This window comes from Euleptes europaea, chromosome 18 (genome assembly GCF_029931775.1).
Source record: "Euleptes europaea isolate rEulEur1 chromosome 18, rEulEur1.hap1, whole genome shotgun sequence".
Lineage (NCBI taxonomy): Eukaryota > Metazoa > Chordata > Lepidosauria > Squamata > Sphaerodactylidae > Euleptes > Euleptes europaea.
This window is the reverse complement of record NC_079329.1, coordinates 26,786,644-26,814,075: the sequence shown is the minus strand read 5'-3', so window position 1 is coordinate 26,814,075 and position 27,432 is coordinate 26,786,644. Positions and strand designations below refer to the sequence as shown.

General features: G+C 45.5%; 1 protein-coding gene across 1 annotated transcript in view; it reads left to right on the top strand.

The window, feature by feature from the left end:
- Positions 1–1,713: 1,713 nt before the first annotated feature.
- The window catches only part of TBKBP1 (TBK1 binding protein 1), a 62,059-nt gene continuing 36,340 nt past the window's right edge, over positions 1,714–27,432 (top strand). Inside the window, exons 1-6 of the mRNA XM_056863584.1 lie at positions 1,714–1,988; positions 5,403–5,525; positions 8,167–8,271; positions 9,843–9,984; positions 13,984–14,180; positions 19,190–19,251. Of these exons, the coding sequence (XP_056719562.1) occupies positions 1,767–1,988; positions 5,403–5,525; positions 8,167–8,271; positions 9,843–9,984; positions 13,984–14,180; positions 19,190–19,251 (851 nt within the window). The 5' untranslated portion in view covers positions 1,714–1,766. The remainder of the gene's footprint in view (positions 1,989–5,402; positions 5,526–8,166; positions 8,272–9,842; positions 9,985–13,983; positions 14,181–19,189; positions 19,252–27,432) is intronic.

Below are 27,432 nucleotides of genomic sequence, written 5' to 3'. Positions count from 1 at the left end.
AGTGTGCCCGCTCGCCTGCTCTCTCGCGCTCGCTTGCGCTCTCCCTCTCAGGCGTGCCGGCTCTGCAGCCCGGCTGCCGGCGCGAGCGGGTGCGAGAGCAGGGGCTCCGAACCAATTCGGAGAGCCGCACTCAAGGGGCCAAAGAGCCGCATGTGGCTCTTGAGCCGCAGTTTGCTGACCCCTGGTCTAGAAGATGGGTGCTCTTGAATTGTCTAGGGCTCCAGCGTTATGACTATCACATTCTGGATCAGGTAAGCAGGTCTGTGGAAGGCTGTTGCTTCCCCTGCTGGGCCATTTTGCTTCAACTGGTAGCGTCTGAATTTCTTCGGCTTTCTTCTGGCATGGAGTCGTAGTGATTTTTTCCTCCTTGTCTGTGAAAGGCAAAGAAATTGGACCTAGGATTTAAAAAAATAACACCGCATGTCAGTAATTTTCAGAACGACCCATGAGTATGTTGTGAGAGATCTGCTGGAGTGCTATGAGAAATACATAACCTAAGGGTCATGTCAGCCCCCCAAATATACACCTCAGATGAGGCTGCCTGCTGATTCTCTGCATGCTTCACTGTTCTCTGGTCTTGCCTCCTTCCAAATCGGCCTCTGCCAGGGGCTGCTAATTCTGCTGCATCTCTGTGTCAGGTGCAGTTGTATCATTCGGTTGTTTCTAATGCAGAAGAATTACCCAATTACTCAGAGGAGGCTGCCTCTTGCATAACTCTGTATGAGTCACTGTTCTGGGTTTACTCTCTTTGCACTTGAAAGGTATGCCCAGATCAGTGACTCATGCAGAAACAAAAACAGAGGGGGGGGAGTCCTTGAATATAGATCAGCATTACCATCATACAACCGTTGAACAAAAGAGAAGGGATAGGTCAATGCAGATGATGAAGCTGGGAGAATTGTAGAATAACAGATCCTTTTTGGTGGAAGTATGAAGTGTATCTCCCAATGTTATTTCTGGGGGGGAGGGGAAAATGTTTAATTTATTAGACTTTGGAAAACGGTGCCTTAAACAATTTATCCAATCTGTTTTTGTGCTCCTGTCCCCGAGCCCTTTCTGCAGTTGTTTGGGATTAGGATACTGGATTTGTGCCTGAGCAAAAACCATGGTATTGTTATGAGTAGATCGGAGGACCAGTGTGGTATAGTGATTAGAGTATGATCTGGGAGACCTAGGCTTGAATCTCCACTCTGCTATGGATAGGGTTGCCAGGCCCCTCTTTGCCACCGATGGTAAAGGTGTCCTGTGATTGGTCAGTCAACCATATTAATACATTTCAATTTGAATTTGAGTAAAGGTGTCCTTAATTAAGGGCAGGATGGAGGAAGTGACTGGAGTGTTCATTAGGGCTGCCAACCTCCAGGTTATAGCTGGAGATCTATTACAACTGATCTCCAGCTGATAGAGATCAGTTCACCTGGAGAAAATAGCTGCTTTGGCAATTGGACTCTATGGCATTTAAGTCCCTCCCCTCCCCAAACCCCACCCTCCTCAGGCTCCACCCCCAAAACCTCCCACCGGTAGTGAAGAGGGACCTGGCAACCCTAGTGTTAATATATGAAGGCACCCCTCTTAACACTAATTTCCCCCTCCTTCCCCACTCCCACGTTCCGTGTCCTATCTTGACAGCCGGAGGTACCAAACTTTGATTTTTATTCAGAGCTGATACTGTATCGAAATAAGATTTGATTTGATTTGATTTGACAGCCGGAGGTTGCCATGCGCTGGCCTTTCTTCCTAAATGCCCTCCCGTTCCAGACCGTGCCATGGACTCCATGTTTGAGGATGACATCAGCATCCTTACCCAAGATGGCTTGGTCCAGGACGACGAGTGGCTGGACAGCCCCAACACGGACCTCTCCAGCGAGATGTGCTCTGCCTCCCACTTCGCTCTCATCACGGCCTACGATGACATCAAGAACCGCCTGACCGGGCTGGAGCGGGAGAACGCCTGCCTCAAGCGGAAGCTGAAGATGTATGAAATCAAGGTGAGCGGCGGCCTGTGGGCATGCATGGTCCGGATAGGGTTGCCAACCTCCAGGTATTTTTTCTAGTTGTTCATATGTCCTCAAAACCTTTGGACAATTGCACTTACCTGGAAGTTTGAACTCTGTAAAAGAAATTGTCAAGTCATTGATAAGCAACAACATTTAGTACTTACCTTATCTTTTTGATCCTTTGTATTTTGTGTATTGTTTGTTGTATGTGTTTTCACTGTACACCTTTTTGCACTTAATGTATTTAATTGCATTGGAAATTTGTGCTGTTTTTGTCTTCTTCAAACCTCCAGGTATTAGCAGGAGATCTCCTGCTGTTACAACTTATCTCCAGCCGATAGGGATCAGTTCACCTGGAGAAAATGGCCTCTTTGGTAATTGGACTCTATGGCATTGAAGCCCCTCCCCAAACCATGTCCTCCTCAGGCTCCGCCCCCAAAACCTCCCACCGGTGGCAAAGAGGGACCTGGCAACCCTAGGTCTGGAGGTTCTTACTTAAGAAGGCTGGTCCTGGTACCGGTCAGTGGGGAGAGCCCGCCCAACCCAATAAGCGGTACAAGTGACCACTCAAGGTGTCAAGATTTATTTTATTATTTACTTTATTTATTGTCTGCCTTTCTTGCGGAGAGTCAAGGTGAATTACAGGAGATAAACCAACCTTTTTGAGCCTGCAGGCACGTTTGAAATTCTGGCATGGCATAGTGGGCGCGGCAACGAAATGGCTGCCATAAAATGACTGCCGCAGCTTCACTTAGAATTATAGAATCATAGAATCATAGAGCTGGAAGGGACCGCCAGGGTCATCTAGTCCAACCCCCTGCACAATGCAGGAAATTCACAACTACCTCCCCCCACACCCCCAGTGACCCCTACTCCATGCCCAGAAGATGGCCCAGATGTCCACCCTCTCATCATCTGCTTAAGGTCAAAGAATCAGCACTGCTGACAGATGGCCATCTAGCCTCTTCTTAAAAACCTTCGGGGAAGGAGAGCTCACCACCTCTCGAGGAAGCCTGTTCCACTGAGGAAAATTCTTCCACTAAAGCAACACAGTGTAGATCCTTGCACTGTGCTGGCAGCTGCTGCCAAAGCAACATGTAAACAAATCGGCACAGCCTATCAAATCTCCAATAGTTAGGGTTGCCAACCTTCAGGTGGTCCTACCTAAACCATAACCTATGCTGAAAAGTTTGGCTATAACAAAAACAACAGCACGAGGGCTCTATATGAATGACAATTTACTGTGTGAAAATATCTATAACATGCAAATATGCATATGGAAGCGTCCAAGAGTTTTGTATTTTCACCATACAAAAAGCTATGAGCAGGTAAGACCATTTGACAATGAACATAACATAGGTAAATTCACCATAACAAATAACAAAAAAAGGTTGTTTCACCATACACTTCCAACAAGAAAACGACGACAACAAATTCTTCCACAACAGCAAATAACAAGACGACACCGATTCAAGCGAAACGATTACCAATCTAGAGGTGTCGTCTTGTTATTTGCTGTTGTGGAAGAATTTGTTGTCGTCGTTTTCTTGTTGGAAGTGTATGGTGAAACAACCTTTTTTTTGTTATTTGTTATGGTGAATTTACCTATGTTATGTTCATTGTCAAATGGTCTTACCTGCTCATAGCTTTTTGTATGGTGAAAATACAAAACTCTTGGACGCTTCCATATGCATATTTGCATGTTATAGATATTTTCACACAGTAAATTGTCATTCATATAGAGCCCTCGTGCTGTTGTTTTTGTTATAACCTTCAGGTGGTGGCTGGAGATCTGCTATTACAACGGATCTCCAGGCAACAGAGATCAGTTCGCCTGGAAAAAACGGCCGCTTTGGCAATTGGACTCTATGGCATTGAAGTCCCTCCCCTCTCCAAACCTGCCCTCCTCAGGCTCCACCGTCAAAATCTCCAGGTATTTCCCAACCCGGAGCTGGCAACCCTACCAATAGTCAATCAGAATAATTGCTGGGCAAAAGCCCTAACTGGCTCCACTCATTTCCTAAAAACACTTGGTGGGTGCCAGAACAGTTGTCGGCGGGCACCATGGCACCCAAGGGCACCATGTTGGGGACCCGTGATATAAACAGTGTAATCAGACAGCATAAAATGAATAATGCAATAGGACTAGGATTTTAGAAGTAGAGAACATTGCAAACAACAAACTAAGAAAAAGGTATACTATAGACAATGCAGGAATTGGATTAGAGGGGATAAGACCCTTAGGCAGATCATGAGAGGGAGGGCACCTTGGCCATCTTCTGGGCATGAAGCTGGGGGTGTGGGGGGGGGGAGGTAGGTCGGAATTTCCTGCATTGTGCAGGGGGTTGGACTAGATGACTCTGGTGGTCCCTTCCAACGCTACGATTCTGTGATCATGCAGTAAAAGCAAGTGATACAGCCTGCGTATCCCTTATCTGGACTGCTTGGGACCAGAAGTGGTCCGTATTTCAGATCTTTCCATATATTGGAATATTTTGGAATTTTTGCATATATATAATGAGATATGTTGGGGATGGGACCCACATTCATTTATGTTTTCTATATGCTTTATACACATAGTTTGAATGTAATTTTAAACAATATTTTAAATTGGTGGACATTGAACCATCAGAAAGCAAAGGTGTAACTATCTCGCCAGAATACCTATGTCAGCTGTTTAACAAGAGCAACAACAAACTAATAACGGCAGGCGTTCAGTCTCCACTTATGATGCAGTAAACACTGTATTTTATTTTTTAAGTGAGAGGAAACGTTGAAAGTAGGCAGCACGGATCTGCCAGCTCGAAGGGTCTGGTTTTAGATCAGTCCGGATATGGGATTCTCCACATTCGAATCCACCTCTCTTAACCACTACACCACGCTGGCTCTCACCATGGTCAGTAGCAGAGCCTTTTGGGTGGGCCTTTTTTCTAAGGTTGCCAACCTCCAGGTACTAGCTGGAGATGTCCTGCTAGTACAACTGATCTCCCGCCGATAGAGATCAGTTCACCTGGAGAAAATGGCTGCTTTGGCCATTGGACTCTATGGCATTGAAGTCCCTCCCCAAACCCCGCCCTCCTCAGGCTCCGCCCCAAAAACCTCCCGCCAGTGGCAAAGAGGGACCTGGCAACCCTACCTTTTTCACTAGTAGAAAAACAGGTTGGATCCAGCCCGTTAGTGTTATGGGACGTACCAGATCAACCTCTGTGATTGTATTTTAAAATATTCTGTATCAGTATCTTGACTAGCTGGTATTTGAGATCTGGACTTTTCTAGTTTCATATGCTGATGTACTGTTGCGTGCTCACTTTGCACAAGTGTTTCCAGAAGGCGGGGGTTATACCTTTTCATCATTCATCAAAATAAATGGTTGCGTTCTGTTTCCCTTATGTTCTGGGCCTGCAGTTCCCACTGATCAGTGAGTTTGGGGATGAGCGCATCTTCTCCGTCTACGACTCCAAGGAGACCTCCCTTCTGAAGAGCGAGAAAGCCAATCTCCAGCAACAGTTGAATCAATTCCAGCGGGAGGTGAGTGGGGTTTCGCAGTGTGCCTGGAAGGGGCTGTGAAGCCGCTATCGTAGCTTGTGGGTTTTTGTCCGTAGTAGGGCACATTGCACCAATTCAAAGTGCTACTTTGGATCAGTAAAGACCTAAGCAACCTCTGCCCAGGATATAGGAAACCGCCTTCTCCCATCTCCGCCCACCCATATACTAAAATGTTCCTCAGAATGTCACTTTCCTTGCAGCCCATCAATTTAGTGGATGGGACAGGGCCTTTTCAGTTGTGGCACCAAACCTGTGGAACTCCCTGCTTAGGAAGTTCATCTTTGACCGCCCTTTGGTGCTTTTGGGACTTGTATTTCCTACCAGCTGCTGATGGTTTCGGCTGCTTTAGTTTTTGGCTGTTGACTCTGTTGCTTGTCAGTTCTTGTTTTGCTGTTCAGGATTGTGGTGGTGTTTGGAGATGTGTGTAATATTTATGCAGCTGCTGTTGCAGGCAGTTCCCGGGAATCCTAAAACACTTTCCCCCTCGCTTCTTCGTCTTTGGAACCCCAGGAAAACCAACAGAGCCAGTTTACTTCAGGCGGCTTGTAGAGCAGCCCTCCACAGAACTTCCCCTGTTGAATTATGAGATATTTCTTACTGAATATAGATGTCTAAGGTCATTTATGCATGGGCGTTTTACCTGAGGTTCGTAGCTCGCTGGACTTACAATTTCCTTTTGGGAATTTCTGCACCGGCAGCCTCCCAGGCTCAAATCAAGCCCCGCCCCTTTACATGCTGCTTTGTAATTGGCTTACTTCGCAGTGCTCACTGTGAAAGATAACTACCCCCCCAAAAAAAACCCCAACTGCCTCATTAAAAAGCATTTTAAGAACGAAAAACAAAAATGGAGCAATCTAAAAGAAGTGTGTGGGGGGGAGAAATCCAAGCCTCGTCACCACCGGCGGGAGATTTTTGGGGCAGAGTCTGAGGAGGGCGGGGTTTGGGGAGGGGAGGGACTTCAATGCCATAGAGTCCAATTGCCAAAATGGCCATTTTCTCCAGGTGAACTGATCTCTATCGGCTGGAGATCAGTTGTAATAGCAGGAGATCTCCAGCTACTACCTGGAGGTTGGCAACCCTATTACATGCTGCTTCGTAATTGGCTGTTTTCATTCTTTACCATCTGCACAGCAATTTGAGCCGGGCTGAGCTCAGGTTAGAGGGAAAAGTCAGATTAACAATGGGAAGAGCCGGGCATTGCTAGGGCTGGCAGCGAGCTCATTTCTCATGGAAGGAAAATACGTGCATAATTCCAAGGGATATCCGAGTCAGACAGGGGGTGAACATGAGTTCAGGTACCCATGCATAAATGACCTAAGTTGATGTACAAAACAGCAGACGGTCCAGGTAGATCACAGGTGGTCTTTCTCTGACTTGGGATGTAATAGAAACAGCTGGTTGTCAGATTTAGCCACTTGGCCAGCAGCGGCTTTCTGACCTCAGGAACTTCCTGTTTATAATGCTGTGTTTCCTGATAGGTAAGTCCTTGCTTCCCTGCTCCCAAACAATTAAGAACCTTTTGGTGAGATCTTAGAAATTTCTTAACTTTTTTTTAAAAAAATCTTAAAAACAAACAAACCCAGTTCTTACGGAAGTGTTCCTTTTTTAAAGTGAAAATCTTTAAATAGAAGAAAAGGCTGACGTTGCTTCGTATCCAACAGGGATTTGGGGCACATTTTGCGACACAACCAAATTTTTATCTGAGCATAAGCTAAAATAGTAGAATGAAAACCTGCTACAGGTTGAGTATCCCTTATCCAGACCGCATTTTGCCATTTTTTTGCATATACATAATGAGATATCTTGGGGACGGGACCCAAGTCTAAACACGGAATTCATTTATGTTTTATATATACTTTATACTCATAGCCTGAATGTAATTTTAAACAATATTTTTAATAATTTTGTGTACACTGAACCATCAGTGGCACTGTTGAGGGCCTGTGAGTAATGCCTGCATGTCGGCTCAAAAGGTCCGATTTTTGGATCAGTCTGGATATCCTGTTTATAATGCTGTGTTTCCTGATAGGTAAGTTCCTGCTTCCCTGTTCCGAGTTATTCCAGTCTATGCTCATTGATTTCCATGTGCTTAGACTGCAGTAACACAGCTTAGGGTTGTATAGTAGCACGGATCCACCCCCCTCCCCTCCCTGGGAACAGTGTCAAAACAAGATTAGATCTGGGTTTTAAAAATTTGTATCCGTACCTTTTGGTTCCAAGAATTTACAAAACAGCGGCAGTGTTCTTGAAAATGATTCCTTCTTCCTGACCTTCTCAAAGTCTAACTTGATGTGTTTGCTTGATCAAAGCAGCTCTATACATTATATACATTTCCAGAAACCTGAAAGAAACCACAACTGTTTTGGAATTTTAGGTTGGAGCATTAAGTTTGGGTGGATATAGAGGAGAGCTCCCCCCCCCCACCAGAGTGGACCTGGGGGGGCATGTCATGTATACCCTCATCCTGCCTTTACTTTTGATAAACAGGTTTGTCAGGTTTTTTGTATTGTGAACAAAACCTGCAAATCCTGTGTGCCCAGACGCAACAAGAAGACCGAAGAACTGTGTTTTGGATGGGGAGAAATGGCTCTCTCTCACACTCTGATTTCCCTCTTCTTCCCAGCTGCAGAAAAGCAAGGAGAGGGAAGAGCAGCTGGCAGAAATGATCCAAGCCTATGAGAAGCTGTGCGTGGAGAAAACTGACCTTGAGTCAGAGCTGGGACAGATGGTGAGTTCCACCCAGGCTTCTTGTGCAAGGTGCCCTCCTTTCCATGTATCTTTTCGCACACATCTATAACATCAAAGAAGACAGCCACGTTTGCACCTACCTTGGCTGTGGTGTGGCTTTTTAGCTGAAGCTGGTCTCTGTTTTCGGTGACCGTTTGGAGCACCATCCCACACACAACCTGACACTAGATAATTACATCTAAAGTCCTGGGTGCAAAAGATACGGCAAACAGCAAAAGTATCTCAGCTGACTGAGATAGTCCAGTCAAGAGAGAGGAAAATAAAGAAGTGAACGTTTTTAAAGAACTGAGAACCATTTTATGATTCTCAGTCCCAAGAACTGTCCAATATTTTTATAAGTTCTGCAACTCATTAAAATGTATTGTTTTAAGTAAAAATTGGAAGTTGCTTGGAATTATAATAATAATAATGTAAATATTATAATGATTTTCTGTAGTTACTTTTGTAATATATTTTAAGTTGAATACAAAGTTTCAAAGGGGGTAAAAAGCTAATAACCTTGTTTCAAGAATCCAGAACTCAGAATCATACCAGAGTGTGGGAACAAAGATGTCCGAAGAAGAGGGAGTTTGGTAGGGTTGCCAGCTTTGGGTTGGAAAAAACCTGGAAATTTTGGGGGTGAAGCCTGAGGAAGAAAGAGTTTGGGGAGGAGAGGGACTTCAGTGGAGCTATAATGCCATAGGGTCAAATTGCCAAAGTGGCCTATTTCTCCAGGGGAACTGATCTCTGTCGCCTGGAGATCAGTTGTAATAGCTGGAGATCTCCAGCCACCACCTGGAGGTTGGCAACCCTAGAGGCTGGCCTGGGAGTTTTGGGGCCTCTTAAGCAGGAAGGTAGCAAAGTTAAAGGCTGCTTCCCCTCCCACTTTCTCTCTGTATCATAGGGCTGCCGAAGTGGGGAGGGGGTCTGGCTTCATCTGACCAAGGGAGCTTTGACTCTTGAAAACTGATACCCTGAAAATCTTGTTGGTCTCTAGGGTGCTACTGGACTCAAATCTAACTCTTCTACTACAGACCAGCATAGCTAACCACTGAAACTAAGCCTGGAGTATGATTTGGGGAGGGGGGGAATGCAGGTATCACATCAAAACAAACAGCTGTTAACTTATTCATGCTATAACAGCAAATGATTTGGCATGATGATTAGGTGGGAAAATGACCCGAGGGAATCTATGTATAGGGGTTGGGGGTAGCTCTTGGCAGCCCGGCTTGTGCGTGGTGAAGAGGTTAAGAGCTGTGGACTCTAACTTGGAGAACCGGGTTTGATTCCCCACTCCTCCACTCGAAGCCAGTTGGGTGACCTTGGGCTAGTCACAGTCCTCTCCAAACTCAGCCTCACCTACCTCACAAGCTGCCCATTTGGGCGGGGGGAAGGCAATTGTAAGCCACTTTGAGACTCCTTAAAGGTAGAGAAAAAGCAGGGTATAAAAACCACCTCTTCCTCCTCCTCCTCCTCTCCTTCTTCTCCTCTTCCTCCTCCTCCTCCTTCTCCTCCTCCTCCTCTCTTGCTCTCCCTCTCTCTCCATCCCTTCCTTTCTTCCTCTCTCTGCAGAGAGCTCTGGTTGAGACCCATTTGAATCGGATCCATAGCCTGGAACAGCAGCTGCGGCAGAGAGACAGCAACTCATTCCAGAGCATGAGCTCTCCACTACAAACCCAGGAAGTGCAGTACCTCTCTCTCCATGGTGGCCACGGTGATTCTCTTGCTTTCTGGTCTGGGGAAAGGGGGTCGGTCTTCCTCCGTGCTCTCCCAAACCCTGATTTTTCCAGGATGTTTGCATCACGTGATGTTGTCAAATGTGTGCATGTGGGTATTCTCCATGTTGTCAAATGTGTGCATGTGGGTATTCTCCATGTTTTGCCATTGGATATGAGCTTGGAAGGGCCTAGGGTTGCCAAGTGCCAAGTGGTGGCAGGCAACCCCCCGCCAATCCACCTGGCTGCCTGCCGACCAGCTGAGGGTCGGCTGGCAACGTGTGCCCGTGCACATGCCCGCAGCGACATGCCACTTCCAGTTTACACCCAGAAGCGCCACATCGCAAGGGGTCGGTTACCACTCAAACTCCCAGTTTGAGTGGTAAAAGGCCCGTTGCGAGGCGGCACTTGATTATGCATGCTGTTTCTGACCGTCAGAGGTCGCCTCGCTCTCCCCCTGCGTTTCCCCGCGTTTTGCCCACATTTTCAAATTTGAGATAAAACTGGTTTCTGAAAACGTGGGCAATACTCTGGGAAACGCAGGGGGAGAGCGAGGCAACCTCTGACGGTCAGAAACTGCATGCATAATCAAAACAAAGACCTGAAGCCATAGGAGGGGTGTTGGATATTATACGTTACGTTTGAAGATAAAAGGTAAAGGTCCCCTGTGCAAGCACCGGGTCATTCCTGACCCATGGGGTGACGTCCCATCCCGACGTTTACTAGCAGACTTTGTTTACTGGGTGGTTTGCCAGTGCCTTCCCCAGTCGTCTTCCCTTTACCCCCAGCAAGCCGGGTACTCATTTTACCAACCTCAGAAGGATGGAAGGCTGAGTCGACCTTGAGCCGGCTACCTGAAACCAACTTCTGTCGGGACTGAACTCAGGTCGTGAGCAGAGCTTGGACTGCAGTACTGCAGCTTACCACTCTGCGCCACTGGGCTCCTATATATTACATTTAGCAGAGTACATAATACTGGACGCTAATGTTAGCTTAAACTTAAAGATTGATTCCTTAACTAACATACCAGATGTAAGTCCTACACTATGGAAAAGCTAAATCAACAACTACAACAACAACTGAACCTAGATATATCACAACGTCAATTAAACTCCTTCTTTTAGAATCAACTGCTTTACTTGACGCCCTAGTGGCTAACACAGAAGGAGTTAACTCTCTCATGAATGGATGCGGAGACTTGCATATCCCAACAAGGGGTGACCGTGAGGGAAACAGCCGCGCATAAAAGGCCTACCACATTGAACTGTGTGTCAATTGCTGCATGTGAAAAGTGCAAAGATTTTGTTTGAGGCACCTTGTTTTTCAGCCAGTAGATGGCAATGCGGTGCCTTGATTTTGTGCGTGTAATAATGTTTTGATTTCAAAAGCTTGTAAAAGGAGTCCTCTTCGATTACCCATTCGATTCTCCTATTCCTAGGAGAAATTTTTACCCTTACATTTTTTAAAAAGGAATCTGTTTTGAGGGGAAATTATTCGTACGAGGTCCTGATTCGTACGAGGTCCTTATCCCGGCAAAACTATTTTTCTGACTTTGCCAGAGACTCACGCTAGCAGACTCCCTAATGAGCTAAGACAGCAGGTTACCACTTTGTGGGACATTTGAAATGCACCAGGAGATGTGGAGCCATGATCGCCGATGTCAGAAGGGCTGTGTAGTTTGTCAGATGAGAGGTGCCAGAGCCCAAACTAGGGTTGCCAACCTCCAGGTACTAGCTGGAGACCTCGCGCTATTACAACTGATCCCCAGCCGATAGAGATCAGTTCCCCAGGAGAAAATGGCCGCTTTGGCCATTGGACTCTATGGCATTGAAGTCCCTCCCCTCCCAAACCCCGCCCTTCTCAGGCTCCACCCCCAAAACCTCCCGCCGGTTGTGAAGAGGGACCTGGGAACCCTAGCCCAAACCTATCTTAGCAGTGACACCCTCTGATCTGAATGCCCCTGATCTCACTCCTGTGAGCTTACTTATTGATTCTACTTCCTTGTAGGGACCATGGGGGCAGCACCAGTGAAAACACCCTGAAAAATGCTGCCAATCACATTCACATGCTACTCTCTGTGCATGCATTCATGATGCACACCTGTACACCTTAGTCTCCCCACATTATGCCTTAGTGCTCATATATATGCTATAACAGTTTGTGTTCACACGTTCAGCTAAAAATGGCTCAGTCACCTTCCCCCTAGTTACGTATAATCTAATTCTAGCAGTAGCCTAGAGGGTAAGAATGTGGTTGGGCCTTTAGCATTCTGACCAGGTGAAAACTGGTAGCCAACAGGCCCGAACAAAAACTCCCTGTCCCTTTAATAGAGGGTTAATGTGTGGAAATGGATAGTTGAAGCTTGTCTTGGCATAGAGGTGAACACCTTCTGGTAAATAGCATCCCATGAAGCCTCTGTAAGAGGAATTGAACACTTTTCTCCAGGCCTGTTGGCAACCTTGATGGTAACCCTTTCTGTATCTGACTGGGTTACTGGTATCATGGACTGTTTTACCATGTGCTGCTGTCTTTCATGGAATCATAGAATCATAGAGTTGGAAGGGGACATGAAGGCCATCTAGTCCAACCCCCTTCTTAATGCAGGATCAGCCTAGAGCATCCCTCACAAGTGCTTGTTCAGCCTCTGCTTAAAGACTGCCAGGGAGGGGGAGCTCACCACCTCCCTAGGTAACTGATTCCACTGTCGAACAACTCTTAACCGTAAAAAAATTTCCCCTAGTATCCAGCCGGTACCTTTCCGCCTGCCATTTAAACCCATTATTGCGAGTCCTGTCCTCTGCTGCCAACAGGAACAGCTCCCTGCTCTCCTCTAAGTGACAGCCCTTCAGAGACTTCAAGAGAGCAATCATGCCCCCCTCAACCTCCTCCTGGAGAAGACTAGATTCCCAACTCCCTCAGCCTTCATGTAATATGTTTCCAGAACATGGTACTAGAAAGCATTTTACCACAGGACACAGATTATTACCACAGGGTTATCAGCTCTGGCTTGGGAAATACCTGGAAATTTTGGAGGTGGGGAGGGAACTCAGCAGTGCACAATGCCATAGATTCCTCTCCAAAGCAGCCATTTCCTCCAGGGGAACTGATCTCTGTCGTCTGGAGATAGTGTAATAGTGGTAGAGCTCCAGGCCCCACCTGGAGGTTGGCAACCGTACAACCAAACTGCCTTGTGATTGCAAAAATTGCGAGGGTCCACAAAATGGCTGCTGTGTGGCTTCTGGAATAGCCACTACACATGAAGCTTCCTTATACTGAACCAGACCTTTGGTCCATCAACGTCAGTATTGTCTACTCAGACCGGCAGTGGCTCTCCAGGGTCTCAGGCAGAGGTCTTTCACATCACCTACTTGCCTAGTCCCTTTAACTGGAGATGCCGGGGATTGAACCTGGGACCTTCTAGAGACCAAGTCCTATGAGGAAAGGTTGAAGGAGCTGGGTATGTTTAGCCTAAAGAGGAGAGGACGGAGAGGGGATATGATAACCATGTTCAAGTATTTGAGGGGCTGTCATATAGAGGATGGTGCCGAGTTGTTTTCTGTTGCCCAAGAAGGCCGGACCAGAACCAACGGTTAAAGAGTTTCTGTCTAGACATTAGGAAGAATTTTCTAACAGTTAGAGCGGTTCCTCAGTGGAACAGGCTTCCTTGGGAGGTGGTAAGCTCTCCTTCCCTGGAGGTTTTTAAGAAGAGGTTAGATGGCCATTTGTCAGCAATGCTGATTCTGTGACCTTAGGCAGATGATGAGAGGGAGGGCACCTTGGCCATCTTCTGGTCACTAGGGGTGTGTGGGGGGAGGTAGTTGTGAATTTCCTGCGTTGTGCAGGGGGTTGGACTTGATGATCCTGGTGGTCCCTTCCAACTCTATGATTCTGCATGTCAAGCAGATGCTCTACAAACTGAGCTATGGCCCTTCTGTCAAGCTGCTCCCCTTCCCTTCACTTTCCCTATTGTCTTACGTCTTCCCTCCGTCCTCATCTAGTCTTGGATCGCTCCATGAACTGGCAGAACCCCAGAGGCCTAGAACAAGCAGAGGGCTTGGAAGTGCACAGGCTGGAAGCGGAACTGGAGGATACGCGGCAGGAAATGCAGAATTCACAGCACCGGGAGGAGCAGTTGAAGGCGGAATGCGAGAGACTGCAGGCGGAAGTCAAGCAGTTGCATGAAACTCGGGCTCAGGTATGTTCTATTTTTTAAAAAAATATATTTTTATTATTTTTCAATACTAACCAACATTACATTTAGACATACACCCTCTATATCAATAAAAATGACCATTAAAAATTCATAAAATTATTAGATGTATGTTTTCAAAATACAATCAAAAATAATTGACTTCCCCACCGTCTTCCTCCCTCTCTAAAATATCTAAAATCTCCTTTGCATCCATGCATTCTAATTCATTTATAAGTCACCCTATTTCATATTGTACTTTCCCCTTATCCAATATATTCAATATTAATAATACCAAGGAGAGAAAAAGAGAAGAAAAGAAAAGAAAAAGAAAAGAAAGAATAAAAGAAAAATACATGTGTAAATCTAAAACGAAAAGCGAAAAAAAAGGATTAAATATATATATATATATATATATATATATATATATATATATATATATATATATATATATATATATATATATATATATATATATATATATATATATAATCTTGTACAAAGGCTCAGGTATGTTCTAAAGCTGGCTCTTGGCGTGGCCGGTCAACTGTAGGGCCTATGGGGAAATTCATTTATGCAAACAGAATGTTGTTTGTGTATGAAGCCATGCCAAAAACAGGTCGACAGTAGGGAATAAATAATAGAAGTTCCAACCACAAGCTACTAAGGGAGGGACAGAGAATTGGCATAACCTCAATACCTCTTTCTGGGCCTCCTTCCTGGTTACACCATCAGAGGTTGCCTCACTCTCCCCCCGTGTTTGCCCTCGTTTTCAAATTCGAGATAAAACAGGTCCCTCAAAACGCGGGGAAAATGCGGGAAAACGCAGGGGGAGAGCGAGACGACCTCTGGCGGTCGGAAACTGCATGCATAATCCAAAGAAAGACCCGAAGTCGTTGGAGGAGTGTGACGGCGAGTGAAACAGCCATGCGTGAAAGACCATGGTTGAACAGAGATTTAAAGCCAGGTCTTCCTTGTATTAGTAAAAAAAAGGTAAAGGTCCCCTGTGCAAGCACCGGGTCATTCCTGACCCATGGGGTGACGTCACATCCCGACGTTTACTAGGCAGACTGTGTTTACAGGGTGGTTTGCTGTTGCCTTCCCCAGTCATCGTCCCTTTACCCCCAGCAAGCTGGGTACTCATTTGACCGACCTCGAAAGGATGGAAGGCTGAGTCAGCCTTGAGCCGGCTACCTGAAACCGTCGAGATCGAACTCAGGTCGTGAGCAGAGCTTAGACTGCAGTACTGCAGCTGACCACTCTGTGCCACGGGGCTCCTTCCTTGTATTAGTCTGTCTATATTGCACAGAGCGCTGAATCAAAAGTAGCTATCATTAATTTGAATAAAATGAATGCTGTGTTTGAAAGAACGTATTGTTTAGTCTCACTCTCCTGAACTATCTGAATTGCAGAGTGCTTTTTAAAAATAGCCGATTTGCAAAATTATTTATTATTTATTTATTTAAAACGAAACCACCTGGTCTTTGTGGCAGATGCAAGATTCCACAGGCAGCAAGGATAGACAATAGGCCTCAGTTTAGCACTTGAGATTCACTTTCTTTGTTTTCTTCTAGGTCATTTTGCCTCATCTTACATTGTGATTTCAGCAAGTAAAATGGTGTACAAGTGATTGTATAAAAGACACCAGGCAGACTGTTTAAAATAAGCACAGGAAACCATCTCTGTAATATTTGTTATAGATATTTATACGCAGTTATTCTCCATCAGTGGGGACCCAAAGCAGCCGACATTCTCTGCTCCTCTATTTTATCCTCACAACAGCAACCCTGTAAGGTAGGTTAGGCTGGGTGACTGGCCCAAGGTCACCCAGCAAGCTTCCATGGCTAGGGTTGCCAGCTCCGGGTTGGGAAATACTTGGAAGTTTTTGGGGCAGAGCCTGAGGAGGGCGGGGTTTGGGGAGGAGAGGGACTTCAATGCCATAGAGTCCAGTTGCCCAAGCGGCCATTTTCTCCAGGTGAACTGATCTCTATCAGCTGGAGTTCAGGTATAATAGCGGGAGATCTCCAGCTAGTACCTGGAGGTTGGCAACCCTATCCATGGCAGAGTGGGGGATTCAGACTTGGGTATCCCAGATCCTCGTCTGAAACTCTAATTACAGTGGAGGGAAGGGGAGTTAGGCTGAAAGATAAATAACAACGAAATAATGTTTATAAAAACACTTTAAAACACAAGGCATTGTTCTGATTTGTACGTATGCAGGAACTTTCTGCTACCACTTCACCATGGACAAAATTAGGTTGAAAATTAGAATGATTTTTAGCTAACACTTAAAGGTGTTAAATTATGGAGCAATCTCTCTCCAGGTTTCGGATTTCTATGAGGCTCTTTGTGAGGAAGACTAAAAAAGGCAACACATTTCCAGCAAATTAATGTGTAGTGGAGGCAGAAAAGATTGGAATGGTCTCCTGAGAGCAAAAGAGCTGACTGGGATTGAGAAGGTTTTGAGCAGGTGATGGAAAAAAATTTTTTTTTTAAAAATTGTGCATCTCAAATCTGGTTCACGTAGTTGAGATTGCCACTGTGGAATATGTTCTGGTGTACTCAGACAGAGTGATGTAGTGGTTAAGAGCGGTGGTTTGGAGCGGTGGACTCTAATCTGGAGAACCCGGTTTGCTTCCCCACTCCTTCACATGAAGCCAGCAGGGTGACCTTGGGCTAATCACAGCTCTCTCACCTCCAGCTACCTCACAGGGTGTCTGTTGTGGGGAAGGGAAGGTGATTGTAAGCCAGTTTGATTCTTCCTTAATGGGTAGAGAAAGTCGGCATAAAAAAGCAACTCCTCCTCTTCCTCCTCTTCCCCCTCCTCCTCCTTCCTCTTCCTCTTCCTCCTCCTCCTCCTCGTTGCATTGGGGATATAATGTGTGACCTGCCTTGTTCATGAGTACATGGCTGAAGCGACCCAGCAGTAATTCGAGCACACACTGCTGCTGGAAATATGCAACAGTAATAAAGAAACAAGCTCTCCGGTCACTGAGTTGATAACCATGGAAGAGCCAGGTGTCCTCTTGTGTCTAACACATGATCACAGACATGTGGCTGACTGGTGCTTTGACCACATGATATGGGAGTCCCAAGTTCGAAATCCCCATTTTGCCATGGAAACTCGCCAGGCCATCTTGGGGCCACTTCCTCTCTCTCGGTCTAACCGACCTCACTGGGTGGAGGATGTGAGGATAAAATGGCAGAGGGAGAACAATATTGTCAGCTGCTTTGGATCGCCATTAGAAGGAAAAATATCTGAACTGAAAAAAAGTCTTGGCTTGAATAAACTGGAGACATGAGGGTTGGAAGCCATGAGATGGTGTGTACACTTATCCCACTCTCTCCTCTGGTAAACTGGTCTGATAGGTTTTGTCTTTTTTAAAAGCCAGTTTGAGACTCCTTGTGTGTGTGTGTGTGAAGTGCTGTCAAGTCACAGCCGACTTAATAGCAACCCCTGATGGGGTTTTCATGGCAAGAGACTAACAGAGGTGGTTTGCCAGTGCCGTCCTCTGCACAGCAACCCTGGTCTTCCTTGGTGGTCTCCCATCCAAATATTAACCAGGGCTGACCCTGCTTAGCTTCCGAGACCTGACGAGATCAGGCTATACCGTGCTGCCTTCCCTCCGTTGAGACTCCTTAAAGGTAGAGAAAATTGGAGTATAAGAACCAACTTTTCTTCTTCTTCTCTGCCACTGAAGGTAGCCTGCCTGGCATCAGCTAGTGCCTGCGCCTTTTCAACTGCGGCTCTCACTTTGTGGAACAAACTCCCTGAGGGTGCTGATCGGGGCTCCGCCTTTAAAACGTTTCAGGAGGCGCTGCAAGGCTGTGTTATTGGGGAGGGCTTTTAATGGGGTACAAACTGTAGGCATCTCTTGGTTTTATTTTGTAGGTTTTAAATTGTGATAATTTTAATTATTATTTGTCATCCACTTTGAGCCATGAAGAAAGGCAGGATATACATATTTTAATACATTAATATATTCATTTACGGATAGACAGCCTTATTTCTGCAATGCATCACTTCTTGGTTTATGGCACATCATAATCTGCAGTTTGATCAATGAAAGGCTTGTGGTAGACAGTTTTAACTTAGATCCCTGAGCTAGTACTGGATACCTTTGCTTCCTGGGGGTCATATAGGGTGTTTTCACACGTGCTGAATAATGCACTTTCAATGCAATTTAGAGGCATCTGCTTGGCATGCAGAAGGCCCCAAGTTCAATCCCCAGCATCTCCAGTTAAAAGGACTAGGTAAGTAGGTGATGTGAAAGACCCCCGCCTGAGACCCTGGAGAGCTGCTGCAGGTCTGAGTAGACAATACTGACTTCGATGGACCAAATTGCCATTTCACACAGGCTTGGTAATTAACAGCGCGTTCCAAGCTGAAGTGCCCCGCATATTTTTTTGATTTCTTCACACTGAACCGTCATTCCAAACGTCACTGCAAAGCCGGGGCATACCTGCTTCGCATTTCTTAAGAGCCCCTTTAACATGACCTTTTGTATTTGCTCCGCCCCCGCATCAAAGCATTCACTGAAGGAAGCATGCAGAATCCCGGCTGCAGCTTAGCTATGCAAACGAAGGAGCAGGAGAGGGGGGGGGATTTGTTTGACTTTCTCCTCTTGCATCGGGACCGTGAATAGTCATTTTAAAGGTCGGATTAAAAAATCAGCATTGAGCAAGGAGCAGAATCCAGCTTCAAAGTGCATTGAAAGTGGATTGAAAGTGCATTATTCGGCATGTGTGAAAAGCGCCACAGACAAGAAGTTCACATCTGAGTTTAGTAGGAGGATGAGCCTTTACCAAATGGAGCCACTAATGTGACCTCAAAGTCCATGTAAATTTGTATACCACCTCAGTTTGTATCACACATTCCCTTTTTAGAACCAGTCTTCCTTCTCACAGGACTTGGGGTCCTCCACCTATAGAACTGGGGTGGGGGTCTTGTGTTCACTCTTTCCTCTGTACCCTCTTCCAGCCATTCTAACCAGGTTTATCTTAATTTATCATAGGATCTCGCAACAAGTCAGTCGGAGAGAGACATGGCGTGGGTAAAGAAAGTTGGTGACGACCAGTAAGTGCCAACGTTTTATGTCAAAGTTTGGGATGGATTCCTCTTGAATGTGAATGTGCAAACAGATGCCCACAAAACCCTGAGCCTTTGAGATGTGTCATGGAGAGACCTTGTGGCTGTGGCCAGTGTGAAGATCATTTGTTATGAGGATGTGGTGGAAGGGTACCTGAACAAACTGGGGGGTAAGAATAACTGTAGGAGTTAAATTGTGGAACCCCCTGCCCCAGGATGTGCTGATGGCTGTCAACGTGGAAGGCTTTAAGAGGGGAGTGGACATGTTCATGGAGGAGAAGGGTATTCATGGCCACTAGTCAAAATGGATACTAGTCATGATGCATACCCATTCTCTCCAGGATCAGAGGAGCATGCCTACTATATTAGGTGCTGTGGAACACAGGCAGGATAATGCTGCCGCGGTAGTCTTGTTTGGGGGCTTCCTAGAGGCACCTGGTTGGCCACCATGTGAACAGACTTCTGGACTTGATGGGTCTTGGTCTGATCGAGCATGGCTCTTCTTATGTTCTTATGAGTATCTGGGATGAGTGGTATGGGGCAAGTGGACATCTCTTTGAGTGGGGCACCTGTGGTGTAATGATTCCTTGGAAGGATAGACTGTGGTACAATCATGGAATGAACATCATATAACTTTTGTACAATATAAGGCTATCTTGAAAAAAAGATGGGCCCCCGGGGGTGGGGGGTAAAAGGTAAGTTACGGAATGAGAATAATCTGTGGTAGGTTTAGGCTCTTATGGTGTGTACAGATGTGACAGTCATGTGCACTGGGGTTAGGATAAAGTTCTGGTCCTCGCTGCATCTTTAAATGGCCAAATTCTTCTCCCAAATGGCATCAGTGTCCATTGGTTGACCCCCTGGACCCCAGAACATGTACTTTGGCCCTTATTTGGGACTTTCACAAGCTGGTGCATTTCAGCAGTTTGTCTACTGAGTCCTGGAGGAGGAGGAGGTTTTGAAAGAGGTGAAGCTTTGGGCTTGTGCTTATTTTAAAAAGCTGGCATCTCGCTTTTGCATGTTTTCTTTTTAATTAATCAAGGGTTTGGGGAGGGAGGGGTAAGAGGGAGAACAGAAAGAAGGTGTGAAGTGTGAATTTAAAATGTGTCAAAGGGAGCTGATGCGACGCCTGCCTGCCTGCCTCGGCTCTCTCTTTGCGCCGAGTGCGAAAAGAGGCCCTTGAGCCATTCATCCTGGAACACCTCTGCGTGGAGGCACGGTGGGAGAAAGGAGACGAACTGGGTTTGAATGAAATGTAAGTACATTTGCTCCCACCAATTGCCTCCCCTGTGCGACAGAACTGCTTAGTCACTGGCCTGACTCAGCTGAAATCCGGCAAAGGCTGTGATCGGGTGGCTCAAAGCGCGCGGCGTGCTTCTGCCTTCCCCACCCATTTCCCCCCATGGGTCCTGCAGGGGGTTGTGCTTTGTGTGGCTCCCTCAGTGTATGTAACCTCTGGCGTGTGACCCGGGCATGCTCTCCTTCTCGAACTTGCTGGGTCTAAAGCTTGCTGGGCGCAAACATACAGCTCACCAAACTGTCCCCTTCCGCAGTATTTAATTTAGTGGTTTGAAAGGCACACTCACAAAATCCCCAGTCTCTTCCTTCCCTGCCCCAGCTGTGTTTGCTTTGAGAGAAGTTTAGAGTCCAATCCCCTGCCCTCCTTCACCTCCACACGTTGCCCCAGTTTGCTAGTGCCTCAGCATATTTTCCTCCCTGGTCAGGAAACAAAGTGAGGCTCGATGTTTACAGTGGCGTTTGTTCACTGGAGGGCAGTGCCATCTCGGACTGGGGACTGGGTCTCCCGGCTTCTTCCCCTGCTGATGCAAAAATCCATAAGCCTTTTGCCGGTCAGCCTGAAAATAGGCAGTGGGCTCTCACATGTCCAGCCCTTCGCTAGAAGAATTTCAGCCAAACATTTGATTTTTAATCTCATCTAAAAGCCAGATTAAACGAGACGGTTGGAAGATCTGTGGATCACTCTTTCCTTTTTCTGAAGGGAAATGGTGGCTGTGCAGATCCCCTGTTGGGCCATTGTGCATGGGTAGGGGGTTACCTCTCCCCCTGTTCCAGCAACTGAAGCCAACAAACTCACATACCTCTATGCTGTTAACAGACTCCCCCCCCCCAAAAAAAAGTGCTTATCAATTTCTCTCTGGGAACATCAGCCAATGGAGGGGAAGCCAGTTGGTTTTGAGCTGAAGTTCCATGTATAGGGAAAGGCTGAAGCCCCCCAGCATCCCCACACAATGCCCTAGTCATAATTTGAGTCCCGTGTACCTGCTATTTTGTCCTTGGAAATAGTTGCAAGAAGAAGAGTTGGTTTTTATACCCCGTTTTCTCTGCCTTTAAGGAATCTCAAACTGGTTTACAATCACCTTCCCGTCTCTCCCCACAACAGACACCTTGTGAGGTACGTGGGGCTGAGAGAGTTGCTAGTGAATGCTGACTAGCCCCAAGGTCACCCAGCAGGCTTCATGCGGAGGAGTGGGGAATCAAACCTGGTTCTCCAGATTAGAGTCCAACGCTCTTAACCACTACCCCACGCTGGCTCAGAGTACCCTTTCCCTGTGTCGCCCATTTATCACGTTGAACTCAGGTGATTCAGGGATTCTTAAACGGTATGGTATTGCAACCCTCTGTTCTGGCTTGCTGGTTTTTCTACAGAAGGCATTTTTTATAGCTGCCATGCAAGAGAACGCTTCCAAACTGTTTGGATTAAAGCTCAATCCCCTTTATACTCTATGGCTGCAATCCAGAGCACGCTTACTAGGGAGCAACGGGACTTACTTCTGAGGGTTGCTCTGCAAATGCTCAAAAGTGCTGTTGCCCGCAGCCTCCATGTGTCCCGGGCCATGCTGGGAAGGGAGATGGTATCGAACCCTTCAACCACCATTCTATCCCCCTTTTCCAAGCAGAGCTTCCTGCTTTGTCAGGAGAAAAGATGTATCCTCTGAAAACCATCCGTTTTTCTTTAAAACACTGGGTTAATGTCATAGGGGTTTTTTTTTGTCTGCACGGCCCTGAGGCAAACAGAGGCTCTGTGAGCCTTCAGTCCACCTTTTATGAAGGGAATGAGGCACAGATTTTAATCTCCTCTGTTTGAGCTCTGATGGAAGTATCTCAAATGTTAAACTTGAATGCACATTGTAGACCACTGGTAGGCTACGGATTGCCATTTAAGCATCAGTGGTTAAAATTATAGGGTCACTTCTAAGCCCCTGAATTCAATATTGTCCTCGTCTTAACAATTTTCAGTTCTGCACAGCAGTGGGTTATATAATGTATACTAGGGGAATCTGATCCCCTGATCTTATTCCTTCCCCCAACCTGAAGGTCTTGTCAATCCGAACTTGTGCAAAGTTGTGCTTGACGTTTTTCGTGTGCGGATTTTCCGTTTGTTTATTGCCAGCATGTCAAATTCAGCCTTGTCCAGATTACCCCTCACCTCACGAGGTGCGAGAAGGCCCTTGACAATGATGCATTATTAAAAAAGGGAACGCGGTGACTTTTCATCAGGCAGATCAAACGTGCCTCGCTGCGCACGGCACAATGAAAAATCGAGGAGACAAAGCCCGTCTCTGACCTGTGGATAGATAGAGGATGACACAGTGTGGACGGGCTCATGTGTGAGCGTGGATGGTGAAGAGGGGCTAGAGGGCTTGTTGGGGGGGGGAGAAGAGTTCTGTTCCCTTTTGTTTCTGTTTTCACAAATACGGAAAGAACAGTCTGTCTGGAAGCTTGTTGATTTAACAGAGGTTTGCAACAAGGGACGATCGCTGCAGGGGGTTATATGTGTGCAATTCTAGAGTTAATTCTGTCTATGAAACTTAAGGGAAGTAAGGAGATCTCTGTTCACTCACTGACTGTTGTTCAGGCATGCCCTGCTTTATTGCGCTTCGCAGATATTGCATTTTCGAGCATGTCTATTGGGAGCATGTGCTCACTTCATGTCTCTGTGTGACATTTTGGTAACTCTCGCAATATTTTGAACTTTTTCATTATGATTATAGTACATTTTTTAGACATAATGCTATTGCACACTTAATAGACTACAGTATAGTGTAAACATAACGTTTATATGCACTGAGAAAGCAAAAAATTCATTTGTGACTTGCTTTATTACAATATTCACTTTATTGCCATGGTCTGGAACCTGAACTGCAATATCTCTGCAACCCTCAGACCAGGCCTGGTCTGAGGGTTACTCCTTCCAAACTGATGCCTCAGGGTGCTCACCGGAGTTGTAACATGACTCATGAAGCCACCGTTTCCCGTGTGTACATTCAAACTGCAATATGGGTGTACTTATATTGACCTACCTTACTGTGGTTGCTGTAATACTAACAATAACTGTCATGTTTGTGTAAAACTGCTTTGTTTCAGAGGGCATTTGTGTGTGTTGAGTACCATCAAGTCGCTTCCGACTCATGGCGACCCTATGAATCAATGTCCTCCAAAATATCCTATCTTTGACAGCCTTGCTCAGGTCTTGCAAACTGAGGGCTGTGGCTTCCTTTATAGAGTTGGTCCATCTCTTGTTGGGTCTTCCTCTTTTCCTAGCATGATTGTCTTTTCCAGAGGGCATTTGGTGGGCGGTAAACTGTTTTGGCAGATCTGGCTGTGTGATATAGGACCGGAGCTTCCGGTTGGGTTGGGCGGCGATTCAGCCGCGTGTGGATGGAGCTCCGACAAGCTTTGTTTTAATTCCTAAGGTTTTAGCTAGCTGTGTCTGTTTCTGCCACCCAACTTTCTGTTTGTCTCATTACTTCTTAATCTTCTCGCTTGTTGATCTTTAATTTTTGCTTTGAAAGTGTTAATTTTGAGCGGCTTAATAGCTGATTCTCTCCCACCCTTGGAACGTTAAGCCTAGCCTTGCTAACTAGGGGTGGTGGTGGTGGGGGGGGGTGTTTCTTCTTTCAGTTTATTTTTATTAATTTCATTTTACAAGAAGTTATTTTATTTTATTCTTCTGCATTTGATTTATATATCCTTGGGGGCAGTTTATATATCGTTTCTGAGACCTTGGGTCTCTGTCATGGTTTTTTTTTTCTTCCTATAAGTAAAGTTGTTTTGGTTGTTTCAATTTGAAGCAACAGGCATTATCCACCACGCCGAATCTATCCTATTCGAAAGGTCTTTTGGTTAATCCCTTAGCTCAAGATAGGAGTAGTTTTTCTTTTCCTTTCTCACTCTTTATTTTATCTTTATTGATTGTTTGATCTGGCTTGAGCATTAGGGAAGGGAAGGGAACAAGTGGAGTGTGGTTCGCCTGATTAACGAGATTCAGCTGCGAAGTAAAACTTAGACACCTAGTAAAACTACTCAGAGGTCAGTGCTTATGCAGTCCTAGGATGAATTAGGCATTTGAGATCTGGCTGTATGCATAGCTTTTTTAATTTTTTACAAAAATCTTATGTATTGTTCTTATTTTGTTGGTTGAGTGTTTATATTGTCTTAAATCCTGTGAAGGAGCTGCATGCATGCTTAGATAGTCTCCACAGCAGAGCATGCTCCCTCTGCCTCTAAAACTTCCATTGGCGCAAGATCGATGGTTTTCAATGGGCCCTTGCGCCAATGGAAGTTTTAGTGGAAGAGGAAACATGTTGTGTGGCTGAGACTACCTAGCATGCATACAACTCGTTCATACGATCCAGACCATCACTTTTAGGTATTTGCAGCTGGTTTTTTAAATTAATTTCCCAAACAAAACCACCACCGAAACAAACAGCAATAACAAACATCCTTTAAAAACAAACATAGAAACCATATAACAAGAAAAAAAATACATAAAGTTGAATCAGTTTATTGTCAGAGGGCTTAGTATTTAACACATTTTCCAATTTATCTTCCAATTACAAATAAGAGAGGAATTAATTAACGGCATTGGGGATTGTTTAAAAAATATTTTTTATATATTTTGGACTTAATTCCTTTTCCATAATCTGAGAAAGGGCTTAGAATACCGAATACCTTTCCGATTCATGTATGAAATAAAATCAAGCCACATTTCATGGAAATCGGATATTTTCACTTTACCTATGATTACTCTAAATTGACGTGTCAATTTTTCTGCCATAGCTATTTGCCATAGTTCGAAATACCAAAAAATGTAATCTTTAAAATTCTGTGGTTTTCCAACATTTTGCTATTACCCTACGAGCTGCCATTAACATAAACACTATCAATCCCTTGGGTGCTGCTTTTCTATTTTGTTCCCCCCGTATTGTTAACAGAGCCAGTGCTGGTGTAGCATGGATGGTTCGATGTGTAATCTTTGTCATTTCTATAAATATTTTCCCCAGAACTGTGATACTATAGGCGTTGTGGCGAACCTATGGCACGCGTGCCAGAGGGGGCACTCAGAGCCCTCTTTGTGGGCATACGAGCCTTCGCCCCAGCACGGAGTTCGCCTGAGTTCTTTACTAGAAAGGCAGAGGGATACAGGGCCGGGCTGCTCCCCTCCCTCTCTCCATGCGCGCCTGAGGGCATTTCTCACATTACCCGCCCCTCTGCCCAGCAGCCCAAGGGGAGCACTTCCTCCCTCCTCTGTCACATGTGGCAGGGTGGCTCACATGCGATGTGAGGGTGCGGCGCAGACTGCAGCCTGTTGAGTCTGTGGCTAAGGTGATTCCCGTGGTGGGGTTGGAGAGGAGCTAGGTTGGAGGGGAGCATAGCTCACAGCGTGGCATAGCTGGAGGGGAGCAGAGCGCTTGGGCCACAGTGCGGGCTTTGCGGTGCCTCCCACTTTTCAGTGAAATTTCCTACTAAAAGAGGAACACCCACTTACCCAGCATGTAATTAACCTGTGGAACGCCTTGCCACAGGATGTGGTGATGGCATCTAGCCTAGATGCCTTTAAGAGGGGATTGGACTAATTTCTGGAGGAAAAGTCCATCATGGGTTACTAGCCCTGATGGGTATGTGCTACCTCCTTATTATAGATGTGGGCCACTGTGAGATGCAGGAGCTGGACTAGACTGTTCAAAAGCATGCCAAATGCAAACTTTTACCTTTCCATAAAAAGTTGTTTGTATCATTGAAAGCTCTGTTATTGTGGGGTTTTTTTTAAGACAAAAGGTGTTAATGTATGAGTTGTTTTTTCTAAACTAAAACCTCAGTATTCAGGTTAAATTGCCGTGTTGGCACTTGGCGATAAATAAGTGGGTTTTGGGTTGCAGTTTGGGCACTCGGTCTCTAAAAGGTTCGCCATCACTGCTATAGGGCATGACCTCCACATGTGGATATATTCACCTTTCTGGTTGCAATTTCTCCAACATTTTAATTACATTATTTTAATTACTTATTCTTGCAAGGCGCACCAGAGTAATATACCATTGGTGAAATAATTTTACAGATTTCTCCCTAAGGACTGCTGATATAGTTTTCCTTGTTTGAGTCATCCATAATATACTTCGTTCTATTTTTATCCCAATATCTTCTTCCTATATTGTTTTCAATCCATTTGACATTCTGTTTCAATTAAATGAGTATTTTGGAAATTAAGCCTTTTGCACTATGTATATGTTCCATCAGGATCTGTTCAAATTTCTTCACCTTTCTGGTAATACTTTGCTTACTGTAGGATTCATACTGGTAATTAGGTAGTGTAATTGATGAAAAAGAATCCAATTCATTTCCAGCTTGTTAGTACTCTGTTAGCTACCTTGAGTCTAAGGAGATAAGGCAGGAATATAATCTATTAAGGAGATAAGGCAGGAATATAATCTATTAAATAAATAAATTGTGAAGTATTTTGGACATTTGAAAGCACCCTATAGATGCTAAATGTGACTGTTATTCATTTCAGCTATTGGGATGGAGTGAACCTGCTGATGCAAGGGGGTGGTGATCGCTGGTCCCCCAACCCCCAGTATCACCTTTACAAGAGTCAAAATTTCCTGATAGCTGAACACGTACCTTAGTCTGTTCTATTGTGGTGTTTCACCACCTTCTATTGTTTATGAGCATTTATTAATAATTATTATTGTTTATTTGGAGCTGGTGCTGTATTTCTCTTCAACCTCCAGGTACTAGCTGGAGAACTCCTGCTATTACAACTGATCTCTGGCCGACAGAGATCAGTTCACCTGGAGAAAATGGCTGCTTTGGCAACTGGACTCTATGGCATTGAAGTCCCTCCCCTCCCCAAACCCCGCCCTCCTCAGG